Source organism: Mercenaria mercenaria, chromosome 9 (genome assembly GCF_021730395.1).
Source record: "Mercenaria mercenaria strain notata chromosome 9, MADL_Memer_1, whole genome shotgun sequence".
Taxonomy (NCBI): Eukaryota; Metazoa; Mollusca; class Bivalvia; order Venerida; family Veneridae; genus Mercenaria; species Mercenaria mercenaria.
This window is the reverse complement of record NC_069369.1, coordinates 10,647,005-10,674,859: the sequence shown is the minus strand read 5'-3', so window position 1 is coordinate 10,674,859 and position 27,855 is coordinate 10,647,005. Positions and strand designations below refer to the sequence as shown.

Here is a 27,855-nt window from a genome sequence, read left to right as displayed (position 1 = left end):
TAAGCAACATGATTTCTAGATTGGTAAGCAACATGATCCCCAGATAGGCATGCAACATGAGCTCTAGGTAGGCAAGTTACATTATCTCCTGATAAGTAAGAAACATGATCTCTTGAATTGTACGCAACATGATCTTAAAACAGGTAAGCAACATGATCTCAAGATTGGTAAGCAATATGATTTCCTGATTGGTAAACATCATGATATCTGGATTGTTAAGCAACACAATCTCAAGACTGGTAAGCAACATGATCCTCAGATTGGTACGCATCATATTCTCCAGACTGGTAAGCAGTATGATCTTCTGACTGTAAGCAGACATGATCTCTGTATTGGTTGGCAACAACACGCCAGGAATTTTCTAAGCAATTATCAATGTTTCTTCTATAAACCTGCACATCTGTAAGTACAAATAGAACAAGGAGTAATAGATCATAATTCCAAGGGGAAGGAATATTATATAGCGTACCTCTGGTGGTATTTTAGAAGCGTCAGTAAAACTGTTTCCCTCAACAAGAAAGTGATATAATGTACCATCAGAATCTGTGTACACAAAGTGCTCCTTCACAGTAAGCTTTGTTGCAACTTTTGGTTCACTGCAAAAAGACAATGGCACAACTTAAGAATGCATTCTGCTCAAGCATTCTAAGAAAATGCAACTTTTAAGAATTTTTTTTACAAAATGCATGCCACCTGAATACTTGAACATGCTTGCGTAATCTGTTCTACATGAACATAGTGATAATGCATATATTTTATATTATAACATCAGCAAAATCTTGAGAGTTAGGTTGGTGCCCTAGCCTGGCAGAGACTGAAAGACGCACATGCAATCACATAAAGTTCAAAATGGCCATACTTTGTTTAAAAAATAAATTACAGTTATGGAACGTCTGTAATGCATGCCAGATCATAACAGTGAACAGTGTGTTAAGTTTCAATCCATTCCAGTACTGATCAAGCTTACATACAAAAACTTAACCAAATCTGGACACTGACCAAGACATTAACTCCCTGAGGCCGATATTGTAATATATCTGCTGCGGCGAGATAAGAATTGCCACCTGACGTCGAAAACCGTTATCTGATCTTATCATAATCTCACTCACAATGCAGTCAATTGAGATCATGCAGGGAAATATTATTAAACTTGGCTGCAAGTTAAAACAAACTTACAAAATCTTCGAAGTTTTAACAAATATTTTTATATCCAATTTCGTCCGTAACTTATATCCAAATAGAATAATATTTTCACTTCCAAATATTCATAATTTTAACAAACCTATTGCGTTTAGATAAATATTTGAACTTTTCTGATTTTCTTACTTTTTTCACAAGTAAACACATTAAATTCCAATAAATAGAAAAACATTATTAACACAGAATATTTACATCAGCATTGCTTGAAAATTATACCTATTTTTGTGTGAATATCGATGGCTTATTTTAATGTATAATCTATTTCTAAACATGTACACAAACATTGTGTGACACGCGCTGAGACAGTTAAGTTGTAATATTTACACCCATCGTTGATGAATTATTAAATTTACAAACATACGTTTATTTACACACATTTTTTTTGTATTTTATGAGACACGTTTTGTTGTGATATTTTTATCCATTTGTATCGTATATGATGTAAGTGTATGCATATTTCAGCCTTCTAAAACTTAACATTTTCCGATGATTCATTTCTCTGATAACGGAATTTCATCATCGGAATCATCATCTGATGGAAATGATATGTCAGAATCAGCATGATAATGAATATTTTCTTCATTTTAAGAAAGATCTCTAGCAGACGACATTATCTTACTCTTTTGAAATACAGTATGAACAAAACACAGCAGAGTTCGTTATTTTTATTTCCTTTACATGACCACATAATTACAAACATTCAATATTTTAACAAGGGAACTAATTAACAGCACAACTGATAATTATAACATCTAAGAAATAATAGCCAGTATGCAAAATAAGTTTGCTTTTGTCAGGATTATCAAAAATTAATAAGTACGTGATGCAATCAGCATGATCTCGGTGCCGCGACTATAATCGTCAATCGCCGTCCTGGGGAGTCCTGATAACGCGCATATAGTAGGATATCGACCCTACAGGGGTAGAAAATATAGTGCCTATAGTCGCATTTCGGCCCCAAGGAGTTAATGCCAACAGGTGACTGCAATAGCTGCTCTACCAATTCTTTGAACAGACAAGCTAAAAATATAATTCCACACACCTTGACCCATTATCCATAGATGATGTTGATGCATTATCAGCCACATTAGCTTCCTCTGAATTAGACCCTGCCAGTTTTGTACCACTTCCTGTTGCAGGTACTTGTTGCTGTTCTTGCTGCAGTTGGTGCTTCTTCTTCAAAGCTTTCAGACTGTGACTAGGTGACCATTCCTTAAAGGAATCATTATGTTGGATTACTAAAATTATAAGCTCAAACATTATTTACTCAAATACACTAAATTTTGACAGAAGTAAGAAATGTATGATGATTGATTTCAAAATGATGAGAGTAAATGACTAGATGAGCCGCGCCATGAGAAAACCAACATAGTGGCTTTGTGACCAGCATAGATCCAGACCAGCCTGCGCATCCGCGCAGTCTGGTCAGGATCCATGCTGTTCGCTTTCAAACCTAATGGAATTAGAGAAACTAATAGCGAACAGCATGCCTGACCAGACTGCGCGGATGCACAGGCTGGTCTGGATCCATGCTGGTCGCAAACCTACTATGTTGGTTTTCCCATGGCACGGCTCAGATTATTTTTCACTCTAAGTAACACATCCAGATCAAGAAGGCCAAAGTGGCCCTAGGAAGCTTACCTGATGATACTGGTTGTATGTATGACACACTGAATCATGAATGGTTATACCTGTGTTTAGCAACAAAAAGATAAAACAGGTCAAGTGTCTCCATTTGAACAAATTTGAAGGAGGCCCATTAAATGATTGTACATACCAAGTTTGGAGGAAATCCATCAATCTGTTCATGAGAAGAAGTAGCTTAAAGGCTTTCCTATTTTATGCTCTATTTGGCCTCTAACAAGGGCAAAGTGCCACCACTTGAAAAAATATTGGAGAGGACCTTAGAATGATTCTACATTATTGTAAGGTCCAAATTTGAGGAAGATCGATCAAGCGGTTCATGAGAAAATGTTGTTTGCAGGTATTTCTTTTAGCTTTAGCTGCTACTAAATAGGGCCAAGTACCCAAATTTGAATAAAAACAAGAGCTGTCTCCATAGGATGACACATGCCCCCGATGGCACTTTGAATGAATAGTTATGGCCGATGTTAGAGTTTAGGACCTTTGACCTACGGAGCTGGGTCTTGCGCGCGACACGTCGTCTTACTGTGTCACACATTCATGCGTAGTTATTTTAAAATCCATGCATGAATGACAAAGATATGGACCGGACACGCCCATCAATGCACTATCATGAAAAATGACCTTTAACATCTAAGTGTGACCTTGACCTTTGAGCTACGGACCTGGGTCTTGCGCATGACACGTCGTCTTACTGTGGTACACATTCATGCCAAGTTATTTGAAAATCCATCCATGGATGACAAAGATATGGACCGGACACGCCCATCAATGCACTATCCTTTAACGTCTAAGTGTGACCTTGACCTTTGAGCTACGGACCTGGGTCTTGCGCGCGACACGTCGTCTTACTGTGGTACACATTCATGCCAAGTTATTTGAAAATCCATCCATGGATGACAAAGATATGGACCGGACACGCCCATCAATGCACTATCCTTTAAGGTCTAAGTGTGGCCTTGACCTTTGAGCTACGGACCTGGGTCTTGCGCGCAACACATCGTCTTACTGTGGTACACATTCATGCCAAGTTATTTGAAAATCCATCCATGGATGACAAAGATATGGACCGGACACGCCCATCAATGCACTATCCTTTAATGTCTAAGTGTGACCTTGACCTTTGAGCTACGGACCTGGGTCTTGCGCGCGACACGTCGTCTTACTGTGGTACACATTCATGCCAAGTTATTTGAAAATCCATCCATCGATGACAAAGATATGGACCGGACACGAAAATTGCGGACAGACTGACAGACCGACAGACTGACAGACCGACGGACCGACAGACCGACAGACGGTTCAAAAACTATATGCCTCCCTTCGGGAGCATAAAAACATCAAGAGAGCACCTTACAATGATAATACAGACCAAGTTTGATAAAGATCCATTAAGTGGTTCATGGGAAGAAGTTGTTTAAAGCTTTTTTTCTATTTTTAGCTCTAACGACCCTTAAAAGAGGCCAAGTGTCCCCATTTGAAAACCACTGTGAGGGAACCATGCCAAGGTGCTACAGACCAAGTTTGGTGTAATTCTGACCAGTAGTTTCAAAGGAGAAGGTAAATTGTTGACAATGGATTTCAATGCATCAAATACATATATCTGAAATTTGGAAACAAAACTAGGGATTAAATAAGGCTTTGGGAAGAACTGTGGGTTTGTCAAAGGGGGTCCAAGGATATGCTGTTGGGGTAAGTTTGAGCATAGTACACCTGGGCTAATATCAAAGCATGATTATTTGGTGTTATCTACCATTCCAATTAGTCCCCAACCTAAAATTCGTAAGTTTGCATTCTACACTAGCGAGTGTTAAAAAATCTCTGGATGCTATCATGCTATGGACATAAAATATGATGGACAGTTTTGACTTTGCTGCTGCAGCCTTGACCTTTGACCCTCAGGTGGGGATGTGCAAAAATGTGGATTGTTTTACACTCCACAAAAATAACAGTGACTTTTCGGAGGGGGTGTGGGAGAGGGGAAGGGGGTAATGTTGGTGGGGGGGGGGGGGGGGGTCTGGTCTGGGTGGCAGTGATGTGGATTGTTGCAATCCTCAAATCAATTCATCACTACCAATGTTACCTATATTACAAGTTCAAAGTCTATACCTTTTAAATTAATAGTTTTTAAGTAGTGCTTTGTACATAAAATTCTAAAGGACAAATTAAAACTAAATTACTACCCAAGTTCATGTGCTCTGCAAATTGTCTCATCACCACTTAGCTATATGCCCAGTTTGAAGTGAATACGTTAAAGGTGGATAATCAGATTTTGGCCAGGTAACGGATTTGTTCGAAACTTTAGCATCTGATCATTTACACTCATTTATGTTCACTTAACACTTAATACAAATTAGATTTTCACTGGAGGTATTTTTAAAATTTCATTTTCCTATCCTGGTTGCCCAACCAAGAGTTATTTTATCATAAGTATAAATTTGATAAACATACTTTGCCTAAGGAAATGTATAAATATTAGACATATTGTAATACATTTGTAAAATATTTGCATTAAAAATTATGTATTTAGATGGAATTCATTAGAAACGCAAGTTTGAAAAATTATTATTAACTCCCTTTGCCTATCTTGGTTGCGCAACCAAGATAGATTGGAAATAAATGAATTCAGAAGCTACACACAGCTTTAAAACTTGCATTTTGGTTCATATTGTTCAATAGTTGATATGTCTATCAAATGCAAATGTAAAACTAGACATTGTATCGAAATAAAAAGAAATACCCAGCTTTTTATATACTTTCATATTAAAGGGGAGTAATTACAAAATTTTATAAAACTAATAAAATATACATTTCAAATAGGAATCTAACTCTATGTAATCGGTCTTTTTGTTCTTTAAATAATTCTCTACCAGAATATACAAAAAGTAAAAAATGTCATTAAATGTTGTTTAAATGTGATTGGCCGCCTTTAAATTGTTATTAAGTTATGCTCTAGACACAAAATATGACTGATAGATTTGACCTTGTTGTGCCCTTAACCTTTAACCTACAGCCCTGGTTCATGCACACTCACAATGGTTTTCCATTATCTGACCAAGTGACCTAGTTTTAGACTCATTTAACCCAGATTTGAACCTAACTTAATTTTCATACCTAATGTAACCAAGTTTTGAATTTCAAAATGTTTTGAAAATGTCCCACTTTGAATACAGAAATATGATGCCAAAGTTTTATGAAAATCAATCATAAAATGTGGCCTGTACAGTGTTAAAAATGGTGTGACTTAGTGAGTGACCATAAAACCCAATTTTGACCATGATCTACATTTCATTAAAAAAATAGTCTAACAAAGGTTTATGCAGATCAAGTATAAAATGTAGCCTCTAGAGTGTTAAAAAGGTTTTACTATCAACTGATCTACTGACCTAGTTTTTGATCCAGTAAAATTGTATTAAGGGTAATATGATCAAGTTACATTTATACTGGCTCAAAATTGTGACCTCTACAGTATGTGGGACAAAGGTCAACTTACTAAAGGCCTTCACAACAGCTCACCATAAGCACATTGGGCGGCATCGAACTGAAAACACTGAATAATGAACAGTTTTGAGCAAGGTGGTTTTTCTCAGGTTTGGCTGCAATGTTTTTCCAGTCTATACAGAACATAACAGCCATTGCAGTTGTGAAGGTGTCTGTCTACACTAAAGAACACAGCAGAGCTATTTGATGTGGTAAACTTCCTAGACTGTAAAAGTTTTCATGTATACACTTCAGTCTTACACTTTCACCTTAAAATAACATACCAAAGCTGTTGGATGCGGAACTGATTTAGACATCTCTCTCAAGATCGTCAGTGTCTTCATATCCCATAATTCCAAAGGCTTGTCTTTGAACGTAATAATGAAATACTGCCTGGAAGTAGTAAGAATGGATAAATCAGTTCTGCTATACAGTTTTCATGGGTGACTGTTCCAATATTTTAAACACGTTTCTTGTCGCTCAGGATTTTAATTTTCCATTCAGACTTAGAGTGCTTACTTTGAGTCGTGGTACCTAAAAACTTTTTTTCTGGTTTGAATGAGGTTAGGTAATCAAAATTGTTGTTGTGCTTTAAATGTCACACATGTCACATGACCTAGGTGTTTGACTGGACTTGTATGAGACAAGATTCTGTTGTGCTGTATATGCTAGACACACGACATAACACTACTCTGGTATGTAGCAAGTTGCTACATATGAGACATGACTTGACTTGAGGTGTTTGGCAAGGTGCTGGCTTTTGTAACATTTATGCTACACTTGCTGCATGTGAGATATTCCTTGACTGGTGTTTAGCATTTTGCTTCTGTGCTGTTTATGTTACATAATTTATTTTATTATGTAACAAGACTTGGGTGTTAGGCAAGTGGCTTCTGTTCTGTAAATGTAGCACATGACATGACTTGACTTATGGATAAGGCAAGTTGCCGTACGTTGTACTTCATATGCTTCAAATTTGAAGAGACTTTACTTTTGTTTGGCAAGTTGTTTCTGTACAGTAAGTGTTACATATAAGATATGTTCTTATTTTGACATTTGTCAAGATGCTGCAGTACTGTATATCCTACATAAGTGACATGAATTCACTAACTTGTATGGAAAGTTGCTCTTGTACTCTAATTACATGTGTGAATCATGTACATTGTCTCTAGTGTTTGTCAAATTTCCCCTCTTCTGTAAATGTTACACACATGACTCAACTTGACTTAGTTTCGGTAACAAGCAGTATGTCCAACACTATAAGGAAAGCCACTGGAGCCATAGTTACTGTAGTTAAATTATGTTTGGCTAACTTTAGGCACTGAACTAATGACAAGACTGTCAGCACAGAACAATGCTATGAGAACTTACTTAAGATGCGAGACTCTCAACATTTCTATTGGTGACTCTTGGTCCCTGTGCGTTCTCACTGGTGTTGCCTTTCCTGTTAAAGGGTAATGATATGTTATCATACAAATAGCTCAGAAATTTCATTCTGCTCAACATGCACATTTGATGTATTCCTACATAAAGAATTTAATCTTCAAAGATATCAAATGGCTATTTTTAACTAAAATATTCTATATTTAGACATTTTCTTCAAAATGTAGAATATCCTCATCAATTATATCTAACTTTACAAAATATATAAATTAATTGTGTATGTAGAGCTAAATTCATAATAACTAAATATCATTCAATAACAGTGCTTTGTTTTAAAAACGTCCAGTTTTTTTAGTGGTAATACAAATTTTATACAGTGTTCAGCCATACATGTATATGGTGTATACTATTTTTAACCTAATGCATAGTAGGGTTAATTCACATATTTTCTTTTCAACCATGCCTTCTGCCTACACTTTATTACAGCTTTTATTTCAGCTGACATTTTGCAACAGACTGAGTACTTTTCCACTGCTTTCAATTCTAAATTTTATTTATAATCAGCAGATATATTCCCACTGTTTGGAATATGTGTCTTGAACTTTTCTGTAGATAGTATAATTTATGGACTCCAGTAATGCTGGATAATGTCATACCAACCAGCATTTTAAATTTGAGAGTCACATTAAATTCAAATAAAGGAGAATATAAAACTATCATAGATATTAGCTAATCTACAAAGGAAAACTGTAATGTTTACAATACAATAAATGTTAAGAAACTGAACAACATATATCTTCACTTACCTGATACAATATCCACTAGGAGTATTTCATTCTTCACTAAGTTTGACGTCCCTGGTTTTGGGAAGGAATATGACATGAAGCTCTTAAGACTTGCCCATTCTATGCCCCTGCAATCAAGATATCTGAATAACAGACTTCTATTACTTTCTTGCAAATAATAATGATAAATAATGGCTCTGTGATGACATGCTGTGTACATTGTATTTTCTTGTAGATTTCTTCAAAATTGGAGCTTGACAAGAGCTTTGGTAAAGAAAAAAGTAATTCAATCAAATTCATCATAAAGCAATGCTTAATCTAACAGATTCAATCAAATTCATCATAAAGCAATGCTTAATCTAACAGAAAAAAAAGAGCTTGTTGTTAAAACCCTTTATGCCATATAGTAAAACCGTTCTATAAAGTCCACCATTGAGAGTGCAATAAGTTGTCTTTATTTGCAGGTGGCATTTCTCAAAAGGTTAAAATCCACTGCAAATGTTGAAATGGAAAAGGGACACCAGTGGTCCTGTATAGTAATATAAGTGTTTTTAATGAGTTTAATAATTTTGCCTAATATCATTTTGGTGCTATTTTTCATCAAAAATGTTAATTATATACCTTACACAGCTTGTATGAACACTGTATTCCCTTTCAATCTGTCCATTACCAACATTCAAAATCTGTACACTACCCAGATGGCTTCCTACAGCCAACAATGGTTCATACAAATTCCAATTTTTAGTTGTTAGTGGCGGGCACATTCTAACTACAGTTATTGACGAGTTTATGCCATTCAGTAATCCAGTCATTAAAAATTTCAGGGACACTCCATGACTTTTGACAGCTGACTCATTGTCTGGACTCAATAACTGTGACTGACCAATCATATCGCACAATGCAAATCTTGGGTATGGTACTGTTTTGGTTCCATGATACTCATTGGCTGAGTTTCCTGGGGTATACAGTGGAGACTTGTTATTCTTGGAGTCAGCCTAAATATGGAAATAAACCAATGTGAAAATAAAGATGAAAATGTAGGCCTGATTTCAACTAAAATTCTTCTCAAAAACATAAATTATCACTTCTAAAGAAGCTTTAGTCTAAACCCAAGGATCTTTACTGCTGCAATATATCGTCACCTTAGTGCAAAAAGTGAATAATTGCTTCTTTAAGTCAATGCAGTTATCCACTTCTTGCACTGAGGTGACGATATGCTCATTTTCACTTTTAAAACATTTTACTTATTGAGCACTATAGCTGTCATTTTTCTCAATATTAACAATTCAAGGGCTACAGTAACTATAGAATGACAAACACCATCTGGCTAGTTAATGAACTTAACCAAGAGAATATGTCATTAAATATTTTCTGACATAGTTTTGTGAACATTCAATTATCTCAAAGTCTCCATCAGAGGAATGGTGTTATTGCTGTAAGTCACATGACACAGTAAGGTCACTTGACAAATTCTGAAACTGTGAAAATGACTATACTGTAGAATCAGGCAGAGCACTTCCCACCAAATGCTATAATTTCAACTCAGCTTACATTAAAGATAAGAAGAGTCAAGAAAGCCAGTGAAATCTATTAATGCTGCCCATCACTCAACAGGGTAATGGGCCTGGAATTATTTCCGGTATTTTGATTGTTTGTTTTTTTGTTTTGGATTTCACACCATTTTTTAACAATATTTCATGTATGTAAAGGCAGGCAGTTAACCTAACCAGTGTTCCTGAATTCTGTACTATTACAAACCTGTTCAACATAAGTAACTGTCAACTTCCATACATGAATCAAAGGTGGAGGACAACTGATTTCAGACACATTGTCTTGTATCAAATTGTCATGCAGAACATAAGCCCCACCCAGGGACTGAACTCACGACCCTGCAATCTGTAGATCTATGTTCTCCCTATTGAGCTAAGCAGGCAGATGACTTCCAGTGTGAGCTGCTTTTCTGTTGTCAAGTCAGGCAATAGTGCCAGGATACGGAAGAAATATTGAAATAAAGTCAATTATGGCTCTGAGTCTTGGAATCAATTAGCCTTAACTGTTTCTTTAAGATTAGCAAAAATTTGGTAACACAAGAATATCTGATACTACATTTAATGTAATTATAAATTGTACCTGAAAATCTACAGTATGTAAATCCCAGAATATCAACCTGCTGTCAGAAAGTACCAGTGCTAATTTTGCCTCGCTGACAGGAGAGTACATAACACCCGCCACACGACAGTGACGTGTCATACGTATAGAATCAGACTGGCACCGTAGATCATAGGTCACATCTAGAGAAGGGTTTTGTGTTAAATCATCTGAAATTAAAAACCCCTTCAATATAAACAAACCAAAAGTACAATTTCAAATTTGGCTGTATTGTTGTTGTATCTTTTAAACACATAAGACGGTTATGAACTTAACATAAAACTGCATGATGTAATGAATTTAGGACTACCTTGACATTATGTTGCAAGCAATACTGTGTTAAGAACCTCACAGACATCAAACTGAAAGAGGTACTGAATTAAGAACCTCACTATGTCAGTTTTGAGAACTGTAAATTTTGAAAATGAAGCTTGTCAGACACTGTTAGGACTTTTTTGCTGTCTTGTAGTTTTCATTATGAAAAAGGAAGGAATACAAAACAGCAATGACAGTATGTTCTTCCATTACCATGTATCTGCCACATCCTGAAGTTTGAAACTTCTCCCTCATAAAATTTACATACATTTTCTACAGCACCACCAGATATGGAAGAAATTGTTTTTGAAAATCTTTTTTAGTTGTACACCAACATGAGGTACAGTAATAATTTTATATGATTTGACAAAGTAATCTCCATTTTAACTCGACAGCATTTCACCGTAAAATTCAGAACTATCCAAAATTTTAATACAAGTGGAGCCATGATGACTTCAGAACCACTCCCCTGACCTTGATTGTTTGACCTTGAATATATACCATGGCAAACTGTATCAAGGAAGGTAACAACTGTACTAAGTACGAATTTAAGAAATAAGATGGACAAGAAAATCTAAAACTGAAATCATAAAATTTGAAAATTAAACCACAATTTACATTAATGACATGATGCTAATAACTCACCAAAAGCACCAGAGCCCTCTGGTGGGAGACTGGCCTGCATGTTGGTTTTACGTCTCACTCTACATGTTATACTTCCATTCTCATGCAGACAGTATAACACATCTCGCTGCCGCATCGGCAATACCTGAAGTGCGAACAAGTTACTAAATATGGTTTTGCAATAAGTACAAGCTCACGTGCTACGAGGTCATAAGGGAAACATCACTCAAAGAGTTCTCTTCCTGTGAAAAAACTAAGTTCTTGTATCTAATGAACAGGAGACAAGATATCAGCAGAGTTTGTGCTCAGCGAGTGATACTTTATTCATTATGCCATCCCTCCCCTATATTGATAATCTTATGTAGGGAGTTTAACAAAATGAGTATTGCACATTTGAACCAATTCTTTTTCTCCAATATAGAATCTGATTAAACCCTGATTTTTCAAATCTTCAGAATATACTAAGAAAATTTGGCTAATAACAAGAGCTGTCCGTAAGACAGCCAAGCTCGACTATTCAAAATATTGTCACAGAAGCAGGAAATTATTACCCAAAATGTTAAATATCAAAAGAGATTTAAGTTCGAAAGGGGACATAATTTGACCAAAATACATATCAGAGTTTCAATTCAATATCTGCATTAGTTTTGGGGATAGTAACTTGCATGTAAACTTTAACCAGAATTTTCTAAGTCCAAAAGGGGGCATAATTTGCTCAAAATACATGTTAGAGTTTGACCCAGTGAGGTTGGTAGTTGACCTTGAAAAAGAATAAATAAGTTTCAAAGCTGTATGCCTTTAAATGATAGCTGTATGTACAAAAACAGATAAGGTTGTGTGCATGATTTTTTGCTAGACTGATTTGAAAGATTGGACCTCATGCAAGTTTTCATAATGGGAGTCTATGGGAAAATCACAATTTTGATGATATTTTCACAAATATAATCTTTTACACAACGTAGATTTTACTGAAACTTCCCATAGTTGTAAAAAAACATATCGGCTATAATATAGTGTAATAAAATGTATATGTCTGTGTGCTTGTTTTTGAGCTATCTGCCCAGGATTAAAGACCCACACATTTCCAGCAAAGTTTAAGGCATTATAATTTTAGAAATATTTAATTTGTTTACATCTGCAATATGAGCTGCGCCACGAGAAAACCAACATAGTGGGTTTGCGACCAGCATGGATCCAGACCAGCCTGCGCATCCGCGCAGTCTGGTCAGGCTCCATGCTGTTCGCTTTTAAAGCCTATTGGAATTGGAGAAACTGTTAGCGAACAGCATGGATCCTGACCAGACTGCGCGGATGCGCAGGCTGGTCTGGATCCATGCTGGTCGCATACCCACTATGTTGGTTTTCCCATGGCGCGGCTCATATCATATTTTATCTCAAGAAAGAGAAAAATGCTACTGTTCTAATATCTGTACTCATGACTGTTACCATTAATTCATAACATGATTTTTGCTTCTGTATACCAAGCCAAGGCTCTATTCTACATTATCCAGATAAATTACTCCATTACTTCCAGGTAATTCAATGAAGAACTACCTGTATGTGTAAAGAAATGAAACAGATCTTTAAAGATTGCACTTCTTTAAAAGATATCCATTTATATATTAAATCTTTTTTTTTTTCCTAGTAAAAATGTTTATGTGGGAAGCACTTACGATGTGGAAATGTGCATGGATATTTTCAAGTCCTCTAAACTCTTATTTAATATTACGGTATTGACCTCCGGGAGAAAAATATTCAATGAAATGATTGTAAACTTACCTCGAGGAAAGGAGAGCCAGTTCTTTCTGCAGGAATGATACCAACTGTCTGGTTAATTTCCAGGTCTAGTATAAGAATCTCTCGTGGGTACACCAGCACTAAATGATGCCTACATGACCTCAGGTACATCAGCTGTATACATTCATTCAGGGCTATATTCTCCTCCTCTCTGCAAATTCAAGTTCAACACATGTAAAACCTAATAATGCTCAAAAGAAACATATGATTGCTAAATATCTCATGCTCTATTTGTGTCAACACTACTTACTAAGGTACGGATGGTAAGATAGTTCTCCACAGACTTGTGGTGAAGCATACTGTTTCCAAATTACTTTTTTCCTCATTTGCCATTGGTAAAAAACATTACCCACGTAAAATTCATTATATTCCCACTTTAAAAACATTTTGAGTGTAGAGTGCCCCCATGTGCATAAATTATTTTCCTTCTGAAGACAGCATTCTCTGTTATTTTTGTAGTGGTTATTTGTGCCAAGAAATCTTACAATATGAAAATGCACAACAAAGACATTTTGTGCACACACATACATTGAATGCACACACAAAAAAATATACAAACGGACATGGGAACACTATCTACCGGCAGGGGCATAAAAACATGCAGGTTTAAACAATGTGAGTAAAGAATGTTAATAACTCAATGCATCAGTTTATCAGTATTATTTGTGCATTTACTTAAACGTATTTACTGTTATATGAAAACTACGATCACTGGATGTCATTATTTTGTGATTACATGCATGGAAAACCAAACAGTTCACTGTGCTAATGCAGATGCAGATAAGTATGAAACAATAGTCAATTTTCTGCTGAATTTTTGCACTTAAAACTTTCCAAGAGATATTTGTATATACACTACAAGTTCTGAATAAAACTTTTGAATACATTACCTCTGCTTTCCTTCTCCTACCAATATTTTGGTCATTCTCTTGGCAAGATTCCTTGATGATGAAGATGACTGCTTCCTCTCCAAACTTCCAACAGGTGTATCACTCTTTGTTCCCCCTAAAAGCAATAATTAAATTATTAAACAAGAGCTGTCTGTTGACAGCGCGCTCGATTATTAGAGGAATTGATGGAAGTATGGGGTCAAAATATTACCAGAGATTTTCAGACAAAAGAAAAATAGATAAGACAAACAATGTACCTGTACTTGTGGACTTGGATAAGTCTTGCACTATGTGGCAATGTCTGACCATGATGGTAAGCAAGTGTTCAAAGTTTCAAAGCCATATATCAAAAAGTTTAGACAAAATATGGAATGGTATGCGAAACTTAACTAATTTCTATGTCAAACAAGAGCACCACCTTGCGGGTGCTGATGCTCATCTGATTTTTTTTGTATAATAGAAATATTGTCCTACCCATGATTTTCTAAGTCTAAAAAGGGCCATCATTCTTGCAAAAAGCAGGATAGAGTTATGTTTCTTGATGTACAGTGTCCACTTATGATGGTGAAAAACTGTTGCAAGTTTTAAAGCAATAGCTTTGATAGTTTATGAGAAAAGTTGCCTTAAACAATACTCAACCAAGAAAATGATTTTCTAAGTCCAAAACGGGCAATAATTATTGCAAAAAGCAGGATGGAGTTATGTTGCTTGCTGTACAGGGTCAGCTTATGATGGTGAACAAGTGTTGCAAGTTTCAAAGCAATAGCTTTGATAGTTTAAGAGAAAAAGTTGACCTAAACATAAAACTTAACCAAGAAATCTGATATTTCCTAAGTCCAAAAGGGGCCATAAATCTTGCAAAACACAGGATGGAGTTATGTTTCTTGCTGTACAGGGTCAGCTTATGATGGTGAACAAGTGTTGCAAGTTTTAAAGCAATAGCTTTGATAGTTTAGGATAAAAGCTGACCTAAACATAAAACTTAACCAAGAAAACTGATTTTCTAAGTCCAAAAGGGGCAATAATTCTTGCAAAAAGCAAGATGGAGTCATGTTTCTTGATGTACAGGGTCAGCTTATGATGGTGAACAAGTATTCCAAGTTTCAAAGCAATAGCTTTGATAGTTTAGGAGAAAAATTGACCTAAACATAAAACTTAACCAAGAAATCTGATATTTTCTAAGTACAAAAGGGGCCATAAATCTTGCAAAAAGCAAGATGGAGTTATGTTTCTTGCTATACAGGGTCAGCTTATGATGGTGAACAAGTATTCCAAGTTTCAAAGCAATAGCTTTGATAGTTTAGGAGAAAAGCTGACCTAAACATAAAACTTAACCAGGCAACGCCGACGCAGACGCCGACGCCGACAACCGCTCAAGTGATGACAATAACTCATCATTTTTTTTCAAAAAATCAGATGAGCTAAAAAAACTGAGCTGAAGTCCTTGTCTTAGTTATGCAGTCTTACCTACAGTACATATGTATACTATGATGGTAAACAAGTGGTCAAAGTTTCAAAGCCATATGACAAACGGGTTAGGCAAAATATGGACTGCAGTATGAAAAATATAACTGATTTCAAAGTCCAATTGGAGCTGTCACCCCCACAATAATTATACCCTTTGTCCAGAAAAAAAGCCAATGTCAAAGTGAACCCCCAAAATCATAGGGGGCACTCTGGGCATGTCACCCCCTTTAATTTTTTTGATTCTAGGGGCCCAAACATTCTCAACTAGGCCAGAAAAAAGGTTTTCTTTCTGGGGGACGTGCCAGACCTTTGACCCCTTTTGACCTCAAATCTCATGTCATCGCGGTCATGACCAAATTTTCTATAAATTCCATGATCCTGCCCAAGTATTCTCAAGTTACTCCGGAAAGGTTTAAAGTTCCAGGTCACTGTGACCTGCCTTTTGGGGCCTACTGACCTTAAAATCAATATGGATCATGTCGTCAGCCAACCCCCCTATCAAAAATTTCATGATCCAGACCCAACATTTAAGTTACATCCCGAAATCCTTTAACGGTCCGGGTCATTGTGACCTTGACCTACTGACCTCAAAGTCAAACTTGACCTGTATTTTATGATGTTACACCTGTGGACCAAAATTTATGATCCTAGGCCCAAGCATTCTCAAGTTATCATCTGGAAACCATTTAACAGTTCCGGGTCATTATGACCTTGACCTCTGACCTACTGACCTCAAAGTCGAACTTGACCTGTATTTTGTGATGTTACACCTGTTTACTAAAACTTATGATCCTTGGCCCAAGCGTTCTCAAGTTATCATCCGGAAACCGTTTAACTGTTCCGGGTCATTGTGACCTTGAGCTTTGACCTACTGACCTCAAAGTTGCACTTGACCTGTATTTTATGATGTTACACCTGTGTACTAAAAATTATTTAAATCTGTCAAGCCTTTCATGAGTTATTGTCCAGAAACCATGAAAACCAATGGACCAACAGACTGACCGACCGACCGACAGACCAACAAGCTCTTCAAATAGTCGAGCTTAAAACAATCATTACCTAAACAAAATATATCATTGTTACAATCAGACACTGAACCCCTTTTTTACAATTAAACACTGAACACTGTTGTTGCAATCAAACTTTAAATGCTGTTGTTACAGACACTGATCACTGTTGTTGCAATGAGACACTGAATAGTGTAGTTACAATCAAACATTAAACACTGTTGTAACAATCAAGCATTGAACACCATTGTTACAATCAGACACACTGATCATTGTAGTTACAATCACTGAACACAGTTGTCACAATCAGACACTGAACACTGTAGTTACAATGAAACACTGAACACTGTACTTACAATCAGACACTGAACACTGTAGGCACAATCAGATGCTGATCACTGTACTTACAACCAGACACTAAACACTGTAGTTACAATCACACACTGAACACTGAGATAGTTATTAACAACAGATTTTTTTTTGATTGTTTCAATTTTATCACAGTCTGCAGAAGTACAAACAATCATAACTGGTTTGAGTTGTAACGGAAGACCCCAGATGGCCCTTCAGACAATATTTCTTGCTCAGACAGCTGATAAATTTTAAAACAAATCTGTTGAAAATGGATTTATTTTCATTGGTAAGTACAAATTTACGTTAAACTTTCTAAAATACATTTTATTCAATTTCCTGAAGACAAAGTGTTATGGTCGCAAATCATTGTTAATCGAGGATACTTTATCACATCACTGAGTTTACAATGAAACACTTAGTTCATACTTTGCCAGTGAGTATACAACAAAACACTAAATTCATATTGTGACAGTGAGTTTACAACCAAACAGTTCATATTGTGACAGTTGTTCAGTTTAAAAGGAAACAGTTCATATTGCGACACTGAGTTTACAACAACACAGTTCATATTGTGACAGTGAGTTTAAAATGAAACCCTTACTTCATTATGTGAACTAGACAGCGGAACACTTGGTTCATATTGTGACAGTGAGTTTACAACCAAACAGTTCATATTGTGACAGTTGTTCAGTTTAAAGGAAACAGTTCATATTGCGACACTGAGTTTACAACAACACAGTTCATATTGTGACAGTGAGTTTAAAATGAAACTCTTAGTTCATTATTGAACTAGACAGCGAACACTTGGTTCATATTGTGACAGTGAGTTTTTCAACCAAACAGTTCATATTGTGAAGTTTTCAGTTTAAAAGGAAACAGTTCATATTGCGACACTGAGTTTACAACAACACAGTTCATATTGTGACAGTGAGTTTAAAATGAAACCCTTAGTTCATTATGTGAACTAGACAGCGGAACACTTGGTTCATATTGTGACAGTGAGTTTACAACCAAACAGTTCATATTGTGACGTTTTTTCAGTTTAAAGGAAACAGTTTTATATTGCGACACTGAGTTTACAACAACACAGTTCATATTGTGACAGTGAGTTTAAAATGAAACCCTTAGTTTTTTATGTGAACTGACAACGGAACACTTGTTCATATTGTGACACGAGTTTACAACCAAACAGTTCATATTGTGACAGTTGTTCAGTTTAAAAGGAAACAGTTCATATTGCGACACTGAGTTTACAACAACACAGTTCATACTGTGACAGTGAGTTTAAAATGAAACCCTTAGTTCATTATGTGAACTAGACAACGGAACACTTGGTTCATATTGTGACAGTGAGTTTACAACCAAACAGTTCATATTGTGACAGTTGTTCAGTTTAAAGGAAACAGTTCATATTGCGACACTGAGTTTACAACAACACAGTTCATACTGTGTGACAGAGTTTAAAATGAAACACTTAGTTCATTATGTGAACTAGACAACGGAACACTTGGTTCATATTGTGACAGTGAGTTTACAACCAAACAGTTCATATTGTGACAGTTGTTCAGTTTAAAAGGAAACAGTTCATATTGCGACACTGAGTTTGCAACAACAGTTCATATTGTGACAGTGAGTTTAAAATGAAACCCTTAGTTCATTATGTGAACTAGACAACGGAACACTTGGTTCATATTGTGACAGTGAGTTTACAACCAAACAGTTCATATTGTGACAGTTGTTCAGTTTAAAAGGAACCAGTTCATATTGAGACACTGAGTTTACAACAACACAGTTCATACTGTGACAGTGAGTTTAAAATGAAACCCTTAGTTCATTATGTGAACTAGACAACGGAACACTTGGTTCATATTGTGACAGTGAGTTTACAACCAAACAGTTCATATTGTGACAGTAATTCAGTTTAAAAGGAAACAGTTCATACTGCAACACTGAGTTTACAACAACACAGTTCATACTGTGTGACAGTGAGTTTAAAATGAAACCCTTAGTTCATTATGTGAACTAGACAACGGAACACTTGGTTCATATTGTGACAGTGAGTTTACAACCAAACAGTTCATATTGTGACAGTAATTCAGTTTAAAAGGAAACAGTTCATACTGCGACACTGAGTTTTTCAACAACACAGTTCATACTGGGGTGACAGTGAGTTTAAAATGAAACCCTTAGTTCATTATGTAACAGACAACGGAACACTTGGTTCATATTGTGACCGTGAGTTTACAACCAAACAGTTCATATTGTGACAGTAATTCAGTTTAAAAGGAAACAGTTCATACTGCGACACTGAGTTTACAACAACACAGTTCATACTGTGTGACAGTGAGTTTAAAATGAAACCCTTAGTTCATTATGTGAACTAGACAACGGAACACTTGGTTCATATTGTGACAGTGAGTTTACAACCAAACAGTTCATATTGTGACAGTTGTTCAGTTTAAAAGGAAACAGTTCATATTGCGACACTGAGTTTGCAACAACAGTTCATATTGTGACAGTGAGTTTAAAATGAAACCCTTAGTTCATTATGTGAACTAGACAACGGAACACTTGGTTCATATTGTGACAGTGAGTTTACAACCAAACAGTTCATATTGTGACAGTTGTTCAGTTTAAAAGGAACCAGTTCATATTGAGACACTGAGTTTACAACAACACAGTTCATACTGTGACAGTGAGTTTAAAATGAAACCCTTAGTTCATTATGTGAACTAGACAACGGAACACTTGGTTCATATTGTGACAGTGAGTTTACAACCAAACAGTTCATATTGTGACAGATTCAGTTTAAAAGGAAACATTCATACTGCAAAAACTGAGTTTACAACAACACAGTTTATACTGTGTGACAGTGAGTTTAAATGAAACCCTTAGTTCATTATGTGAACTAGACAACGGAACCTTGGTTCATATTTTTGACAGTGAGTTTACAACCCAAAAAAATTCATATTGTGACAGTAATTCCCGTTTAAAAAGGAAACAGTTCATACTGCGACACTGAGTTTACAACAACACAGTTCATACTGTGTGACAGTGAGTTTAAAATGAAACCCTTAGTTCATTATGTGAACTAGACAACGGAACACTTGGTTCATATTGTGACAGTGAGTTTACAACCAAACAGTTCATATTGTGACAGTAATTCAGTTTAAAAGGAAACAGTTCATACTGCGACACTGAGTTTACAACAACACAGTTCATACTGTGTGACAGTGAGTTTAAAATGAAACCCTTAGTTCATTATGTGAACTAGACAACGGAACACTTGGTTCATATTGTGACAGTGAGTTTACAACCAAACAGTTCATATTGTGACAGTTGTTCAGTTTAAAAGGAAACAGTTCATATTGCGACACTGAGTTTACAACAACACAGTTCATACTGTGTGACAGAGTTTAAAATGAAACACTTAGTTCATCATGTGAACTAGACAACAGAACACTTGGTTGATATAACTACAATGAGTATACACAGAACACTTTTTTTTACATCACAACTCTTGAACTTTGATCATGATAAAACAGTGAGTTTACAGGACTGTTCACATCAAACAGAAAGTGACTACATAGTATTACATGAGAAGTAGTCCAAGATATAGTTCCATGCTGTTGCTAAAATTTCATACATTGGAATGAGTCACACATGATGTCACTGTCACAAGTTTAATTGACAATACTGAGAAAAGATCTAGACTTTCCATGTTTTAGTTTTACTGACAGAGTAATTATATCTATACATTTGTGTAATTATGTGTAGTTTTTTTAAGGTGCATTTTCAGACAGTGTTGTATTTCATTACAGATTATTCTTTTTCGTAAACATTAAATTTTAAACATGTTATACTAGATAACCATATGGTTTTTCTATTAAAGTTTTTTTTCTAATAACTGAAAATGATGTCTGAAGACAGGGCTAGCAAAATCAATTGTCCGAGATGCATGATCCGTACATTAGCAGGTCCAGAAAATTCAATTTTTGCAGTTTACTTGTCCATGGACAAGTGAAATTTGAGCATCTTCTTTCACATTCAACAAGTTTACCTTTACAGATAAACTGGATGTCTAAGAACTCAAAAGTGGAAGCTTTATAGTGTACTTTATGGTTGCAGATTTTATATACAACCCTAATATATTTTCCCATATATCTGCTGTTTTGGCAAGTTTGGTGAAAGTTTTGGACCTAACTATCATTTTGACTGGCTACTGAATCTTTGTACATGAAAACATCAATTCTTACATTGGAAATTCTATGAAATCAGTGCTGTCATTTTCAGATGAAAATGTGTAGTTTTATGATTTTAATTCAGTTAGAAAAAGACAGATCATTTCCTAATCAGTTCTATCTCTTAAAAGTCTAGTTTGTTTACAACAGCATTAACTAGTTAAATTTGTAGTTTGTTTGCTGATTGTCATTTTTATGGCATTAAGAATATCACAGCCATGTTAACCCTTAGCCTGCTGGCGGCGATTGGTTTTGCCTTTGCGACCAGTGCAGACCAAGATCAGCCTGCACATCCGTGCAGTCTGATCATGGTCTGCACTGTTCGCTATTCAGTCAGTAAATTTTCAGTGAAAACCCCTTTGAGTAATAAGTGGTACTGTCCAAATTGAAAGATGGACCAGTCCATTATAGAAATATAGCAGGTTAAGGGTTAATAGCTGAAACAAGTATGTAGAAAAGCAGTACATTGTTTATTTCTTTTATTATATATAATACCAACAGTAAAAGTTCCTGTAAAATGTATGGACAAGTAAACTTGTAGAACCGATGTTAATTTTTTCTAAGTAACTTGTCTGTAGACAAAAAAAATCCCCGTGAAGATCTATTCATATGAAAGTAAGTATATATTAAATATATAGTAACTATCATTAATGTACAGTGAAACACTTTTACAGAAAATGTACAAACAATGCAATAAGACATGGAGAAAGGACACTTTAATTCATAAATAATCACTGGAAAATTATAATCCTCATTTTAAGTATTATATAAATATTGCATTCCTGAGAGGGTGATATGAAAAATGTTCACCGCGAGATATATGAATATTGACCGAGGGGTGAACATTTTTCATATCACCCTCCCAGGATGCAATATTTATTTTATTATACCGAAAGCTTATAAAGGTCAAAGCATTAACTGGAAAATCAACATAATAATTTACTTAACATTAAAAAGTAATTACTAACCAAATAATGAAGACAGAATTGTGTGTAAAGACTCATAATTTGTGGCGACTTTGCTGTAATAAGACTTTTTTGATAGATTTAGTCGAGACGTTTACATATCGCTGACCCCTATATTTATTCTAATATTTCATCATTGCGTCAATCAGTAGCATTTGAAAAACGGTGATAACTTTCTTTTTCTAAATGAAACATATAAGTGTAAGCACTCATTTTCTTAGTTAGATCATTTCCAAACTTACTGTTGTAGTTTCGATCCAATATTTGATGAAAAATTGTTTTCGAAATATTTTGCACGTAGCATAAAAAGAAAATAATCAATGCGAAAGTATCAATCTCTCAATGGGTGGTATGAAACAATAATATCACATGCGCAGAAAAACAAAATAACGCTGTTGCGCATGTGATATGAAATTATGGATCAATATCACCTGCGCAGAAATTGAAAATAATGACTTTGCGCATGTGATATAAAATCACTGGGGAATATGATGTATTATTCAAGTTAAACTAATGGGAATTTTGCACTGGACATTTATGTGAGGTTTAATAAAAATACATATCACATACTAAATCTATAACTCACCAGATGGACTTGAGATGTAGAACTTTTTCCCATTGCTTGATGGGGTCTTTGTTATGGAAAAATCATCTATGAACACAATGCAGTCCTGGCCAAGAACTAAAGAAATACATTTCAACAAGTTAGGAAGAGGAAACTGGGTGAAACTGAGCATTGGCAGAATGTTATTTTGCATATAAATTTCATCGTGTTTTACAAATTTATATCGAGGTTCTGTAAATTACTAATAACCTCTTCATTACTGTATGATACATGCAATTCTTTGACATATCTAAGATATTATATATCATTATGATTTAATACAACATTACATTCTTGAGATCTTGTTGGTACTATGAAGTCAAAATTTCCTTGGCCCACTGCCAAGATCTAGGCCTTTAAGGTGTTGCCAGCCCAACCTTTGAGCCTCACTGAGGTCAGGACTGCATCCTCTCAAATGATTCGAGTGTTGTTTATATGCAGCAAACATGAATCAAATTGGCATATAGCTTTAATCACAATCAAGCCTAAACAAAATGTTGAAAGAGGGTACCATTATTAAATATTTACATTCGCCCTATTCTTTTCCATTGAAAAATTTGACAGGTCATCACTTCTTAGTGATAACGGGCCGCTGTTTTGATGACACTGCAGTTGTACCGTCTTGTGAAAAGAATGGCCGGGAAGCTGATTTTAATATTATATGCATGAAAATGTGTGTAATTTATAATATAATCTTGTTTACGAATTGAAAGGAAATATAATGTTAATATAAGAAAAGAAATTTTTTTTCCATGTTCATGCAAAATGAATGACAGAATAGGATCTGCAAATTAAACATGATTCATAGATTTGCCAATCTTATTCTGTCGTTCATTTCGCATGAACACCAAAACAAATACATTTCATTTCTTAATTAAACTATGCAGAATTTTCTTTGCTTTGATAATTGCTATGACTTACCTATAAAGTCTGGCAAAAGGTTTAATTAAGTAGTGTAAGGATACTTCAGTCCCTGAAATTTCCATAAGAACTTTGAATGTAACTTTATTAGCAGACATAATCTGTTTCAACTCACATGCCATATTCCTAAAGCAGAAAGGGTCCAGGGCCAGTGAGATGAGATTCTCTGTGTAGGACTTTTTCCACAGTCTGGTTCCCGTATCTGCATTCCATAGGATAACAGAATATGGAGGATGTAGGGCAACCAGCAGGTCATGTGATGCATCTTGCCATGGCAACCATTCTAATTCTGAAAATGTACCAAAGGTACATTTATAAGCAATTTATTCTCAGTCAGCAGTCTGCAAAATGTTTAAACACCTACAACATACAAGCTTTGAAATCAACTGATAAGTCTAAATTTTATTAGTTTAAAATTCTGAAGAGATATAGGTAGGTACCTGTGCAATTTATTTTTATTCAGCATGCAGCATACTGCACAAATATCTGCAACACACAGTCGTTTAATTTAGCTAATGGAACTACATGTAAACTCTACGATATGGTACCCTGATGAAGGCTCTGTAAAAGCCGAAATATTGGTCTAATAATAAAATTGTTTAACTTAACCTGCTTTGATTGTGTGGTTACATTACACTTCAGTGTCTTATTATAGATATGGTAAATTGTGAACCGTATATCTACTTACGATTTGTCTACCATGACAAAAATCAATTTCTTTTAAGTTGTATAAGGAGAGGCTGTAAACGTAAAATATGACTGGTGAATATAGTGCATGACATCAAAAGAAAAGTGAAACTTATTGTGAATTTTATATATGTAAGGTCTGTCTGAAAATCTTGACAGCTCTGTTTAAATTCTGTTAACATCAACTCACCTTGTATTGGTCTATTTCCATCAGAAAACTCTGTCTTGGACTCTCCTAGGCCTACATCCCAGATGACAATATTTCCTGTAGTGTCTCCTGAAGCTAAACGCAGACTGTAGGGACTTCCAATATCATGATTGTAATTCTCCCTCGCCCATTTCACCTGAATAAAACACCAACGAACATGTTTATCCAGATTATAACTAACAAACACTAGAGCTGTTTTTGAGAAAAGTGCATGTCTCCCACAACCATGACAACTGCCTAATCATCTTGATTGGCATTTCTTCTCCATTATGTATCTGAATCAACCATGCACCAAGACCTGTATCACTGGCATCAGAATTTTTGGTAATTCAAGGGCCATAATTAAAAAGTGCCTGGGCCGATTTGGCTAGTTATAGAACTTGGCCAAGGACTTATTGTCAAACACATTTTGTTCAAGTCTGGTAAGATCAGACGAGAACTGTTCGACTTAGAGCACGGACAAGATTTGTGACAGACTGACAGACAGACAGACACACACAGACAGGAGTAAATCAATATGTCTCCCACCATGGTACATGGGAGACATAATTTAATATTTAGCATAGATAAAATATCTCCTGTTTCCATTTCAACAGTTATTTTTGTAATTCTGTTCTAGATAGTTACTTATGTGATCGGAAAATGGGAAACAAGAACTTCAAACGTACCCTCAAAATACAATTAGGATGTCCTTCATGTTGCTAACAATGATTCTGAAATTTTAACCATCAAATTCAATACCTAATTCACAGATATAAGTTAAACAAGAGCTCGTCGAACACGAAATGCCCCCCTTGATGCATTCAGATATTGCACATGGAACAGAAATTATATGCTCACTGTAAACAAAAGTTCTACCATTCTGGTTTAATCTGACCTTGACCTTTAACATATTAACCTAACAAGAGATTACAGAGTGATCTTGGTGCCATCCACTGAGCCATTTTTGAATGTTCCAAATTTCAAGACTTCTTCAAGGTCAAAATCAAGGTCAAATTTCATTTCAGTACAAAACAGTGTGTATGTGGTTCAAATTTGAAAGCTGTGGCTTGAGAAATGTGGAAGTAGGTCACTAGGTCAATCTCAAGATCAAAGTTCATTTCCGTACACAAAACTATGCATGTGGTTCAAATTTGAAGGCTGTAGCTTGAGAAATGTGAAAGTAGGTCACTAGGTCAAAATCAAGGTCAAATTTTATTTCGGAACACGAAACTATGCAAGTGGTCCAAATTTGAAGCCTGTACCTTCAGAAATGTGAAAGTAGGTCACTAGGTCAATCTCAAGATCAACGTTCATTTCAGTACACAAAACTATGCATGTGGTTCAAATTTGAAGGCTGTAGCTTGAGAAATGTGAAAGTAGGTCACTAGGTCAAAATCAAGGTCAAATTTTATTTTGGAACAAAAAACTATGCATGTGGTCCAAATTTGAAGCCTGTACCTTCAAAATTGTGAAAGTAGGTCACTAGGTCAATAACAAGGTCAAAGTTTTTTTGGTACACAAACCTATGCATGTGGTCCAAATTTGAAGGCTGTAGCTACAGAAATGTGAAAGTAGGTCACTAGGTCAAGATCAAGGTCAACTCATGTCAAAGTTCATCTTGCCACTCAAAACTACACATGATGTAAGTAATTTGACATGAAGATTCTAAGTTTTCCCCTATATAAGTCTATATGAACCATATGACCCCTGGTGTGGGGCTATATTTGACCCTAGAGGGATAATTTGAAAAAAATTTGGTAGAGAACCACTAAATGATGCTACATAACAAAATATCAAAGCCATAGTCTTTGTGGTTTGGACAAGAAGATTTTCAAAGTTCTTCCCTATATAAGTCTATGTAAACCATGTGACCCCCAGGGCAGAGCCATATTTGACCCTAGGCAGGGCCGTCGCCGGCTTCGAAAAAGTGGTCTGGCCATGGGACGTCGAAGGCAGGAGAGGGGGGAGAGCAGGAGAGGGGATTTCCCCCTCTTGTAAGGGGGGTTTGGGGGGTGTCCCCCGAGAAAATTTTAAGATTTGAGATGCCCGTAAGTACGTTTTCCTTGCATCTTGAAAGCATTTTCCATTAAGATTTTCAGTCAATTTTATAACAGTTTTCAAGGATAATTATCCGACATTTGCGCAATGAATGTTGATGTATTTCACTTCTGAGTGTCAGCCAATACAAAAGAAAACAACTATTTCGACCAGTCTGTGAGTCTCATCAGGCGGTGGTATTAATAATGAAGGCTTTATCAAGATTCGAACTTGACAACTTGCCGTCTATGTGAGCAACCATACACACATGACAATAAGCGAGGTCATTAGTTTCATCGTAATGCAACCACGATCTATTGGTGAACCACGAAGGCTGAAAACTTCTGTTCACCGGATTTTTCTGATCAAAGATGCGTTTCGGAAATTGAAATGTCTTAGGTTGATTTGGAATTTCAGGTATGTCCATTTTGCAGCAATACGTTAAGCAACATGTTAAGCATACGGTTTCAGAATTTAGAGTAGATAGAAACGAAGTTTATATTGTTTTATAGTTGATATGTACGTCGGCATTTGATTTGATTTAAAGTTATTATTTAAGATAATTCAAAATAATTAGAAGAAATTAGCTTTCGGTTAGTTTTGTTTTATTATACCAAGAAAAACACAATTGTTTCCATTTTTTTTAAACATACAACTTTTTTTTTTTCCATCAAAGCAATTAATATAGATTATAAAAAAAATCGCCCTTCAGATCATACCAGATTAAAGATTTATCAGATAAGCATTTAATTATGATTAATCCAATCAAGCAGGGTCGATCCTTTTGACACGACGTGTGCCGAAGTTTTCACACCCCGCGGGCAATCATGACAGATACCGCTCATTGCAGATAATTAGTAAGGTAATATTTCGGCACTTTTAATCTAAGCAAAAGCTGAAATTTTATACAAAAAAAAAATGTACGGCCGATATCATGCTCGGCCAAAAAAGTGGTCCGGCCATGGCCGGACCGGCCGGACCGCCCGCAACGGCCTTGCTAGGGGAATAATTAGAACAATCTTAGTAGAGGACCACTTGATGATGTCATATACAAAATATCAAAGCCCTAGGCACTGTGGTTTTGGACAAGAGGTTTTTCAAAGTTTTTTCCTATAT

General features: G+C 35.7%; 1 protein-coding gene across 1 annotated transcript in view; it reads right to left on the bottom strand.

Annotated features, from left to right (window-relative positions):
• Positions 1–27,855, bottom strand: part of LOC123546446 (WD repeat-containing protein 11-like) — a 64,200-nt gene that overhangs the window by 33,710 nt on the left and 2,635 nt on the right. The window contains exons 4-16 of the mRNA XM_053550798.1: positions 24,703–24,856; positions 23,941–24,114; positions 22,887–22,982; positions 14,267–14,381; positions 13,359–13,527; positions 11,601–11,724; positions 10,623–10,810; positions 9,114–9,487; positions 8,514–8,620; positions 7,696–7,768; positions 6,609–6,717; positions 2,243–2,412; positions 470–596 (exon numbers count right to left, since the gene is read on the bottom strand). Coding sequence (XP_053406773.1) covers positions 470–596; positions 2,243–2,412; positions 6,609–6,717; positions 7,696–7,768; positions 8,514–8,620; positions 9,114–9,487; positions 10,623–10,810; positions 11,601–11,724; positions 13,359–13,527; positions 14,267–14,381; positions 22,887–22,982; positions 23,941–24,114; positions 24,703–24,856 — 1,980 coding nt within the window. The remainder of the gene's footprint in view (positions 1–469; positions 597–2,242; positions 2,413–6,608; positions 6,718–7,695; positions 7,769–8,513; positions 8,621–9,113; positions 9,488–10,622; positions 10,811–11,600; positions 11,725–13,358; positions 13,528–14,266; positions 14,382–22,886; positions 22,983–23,940; positions 24,115–24,702; positions 24,857–27,855) is intronic.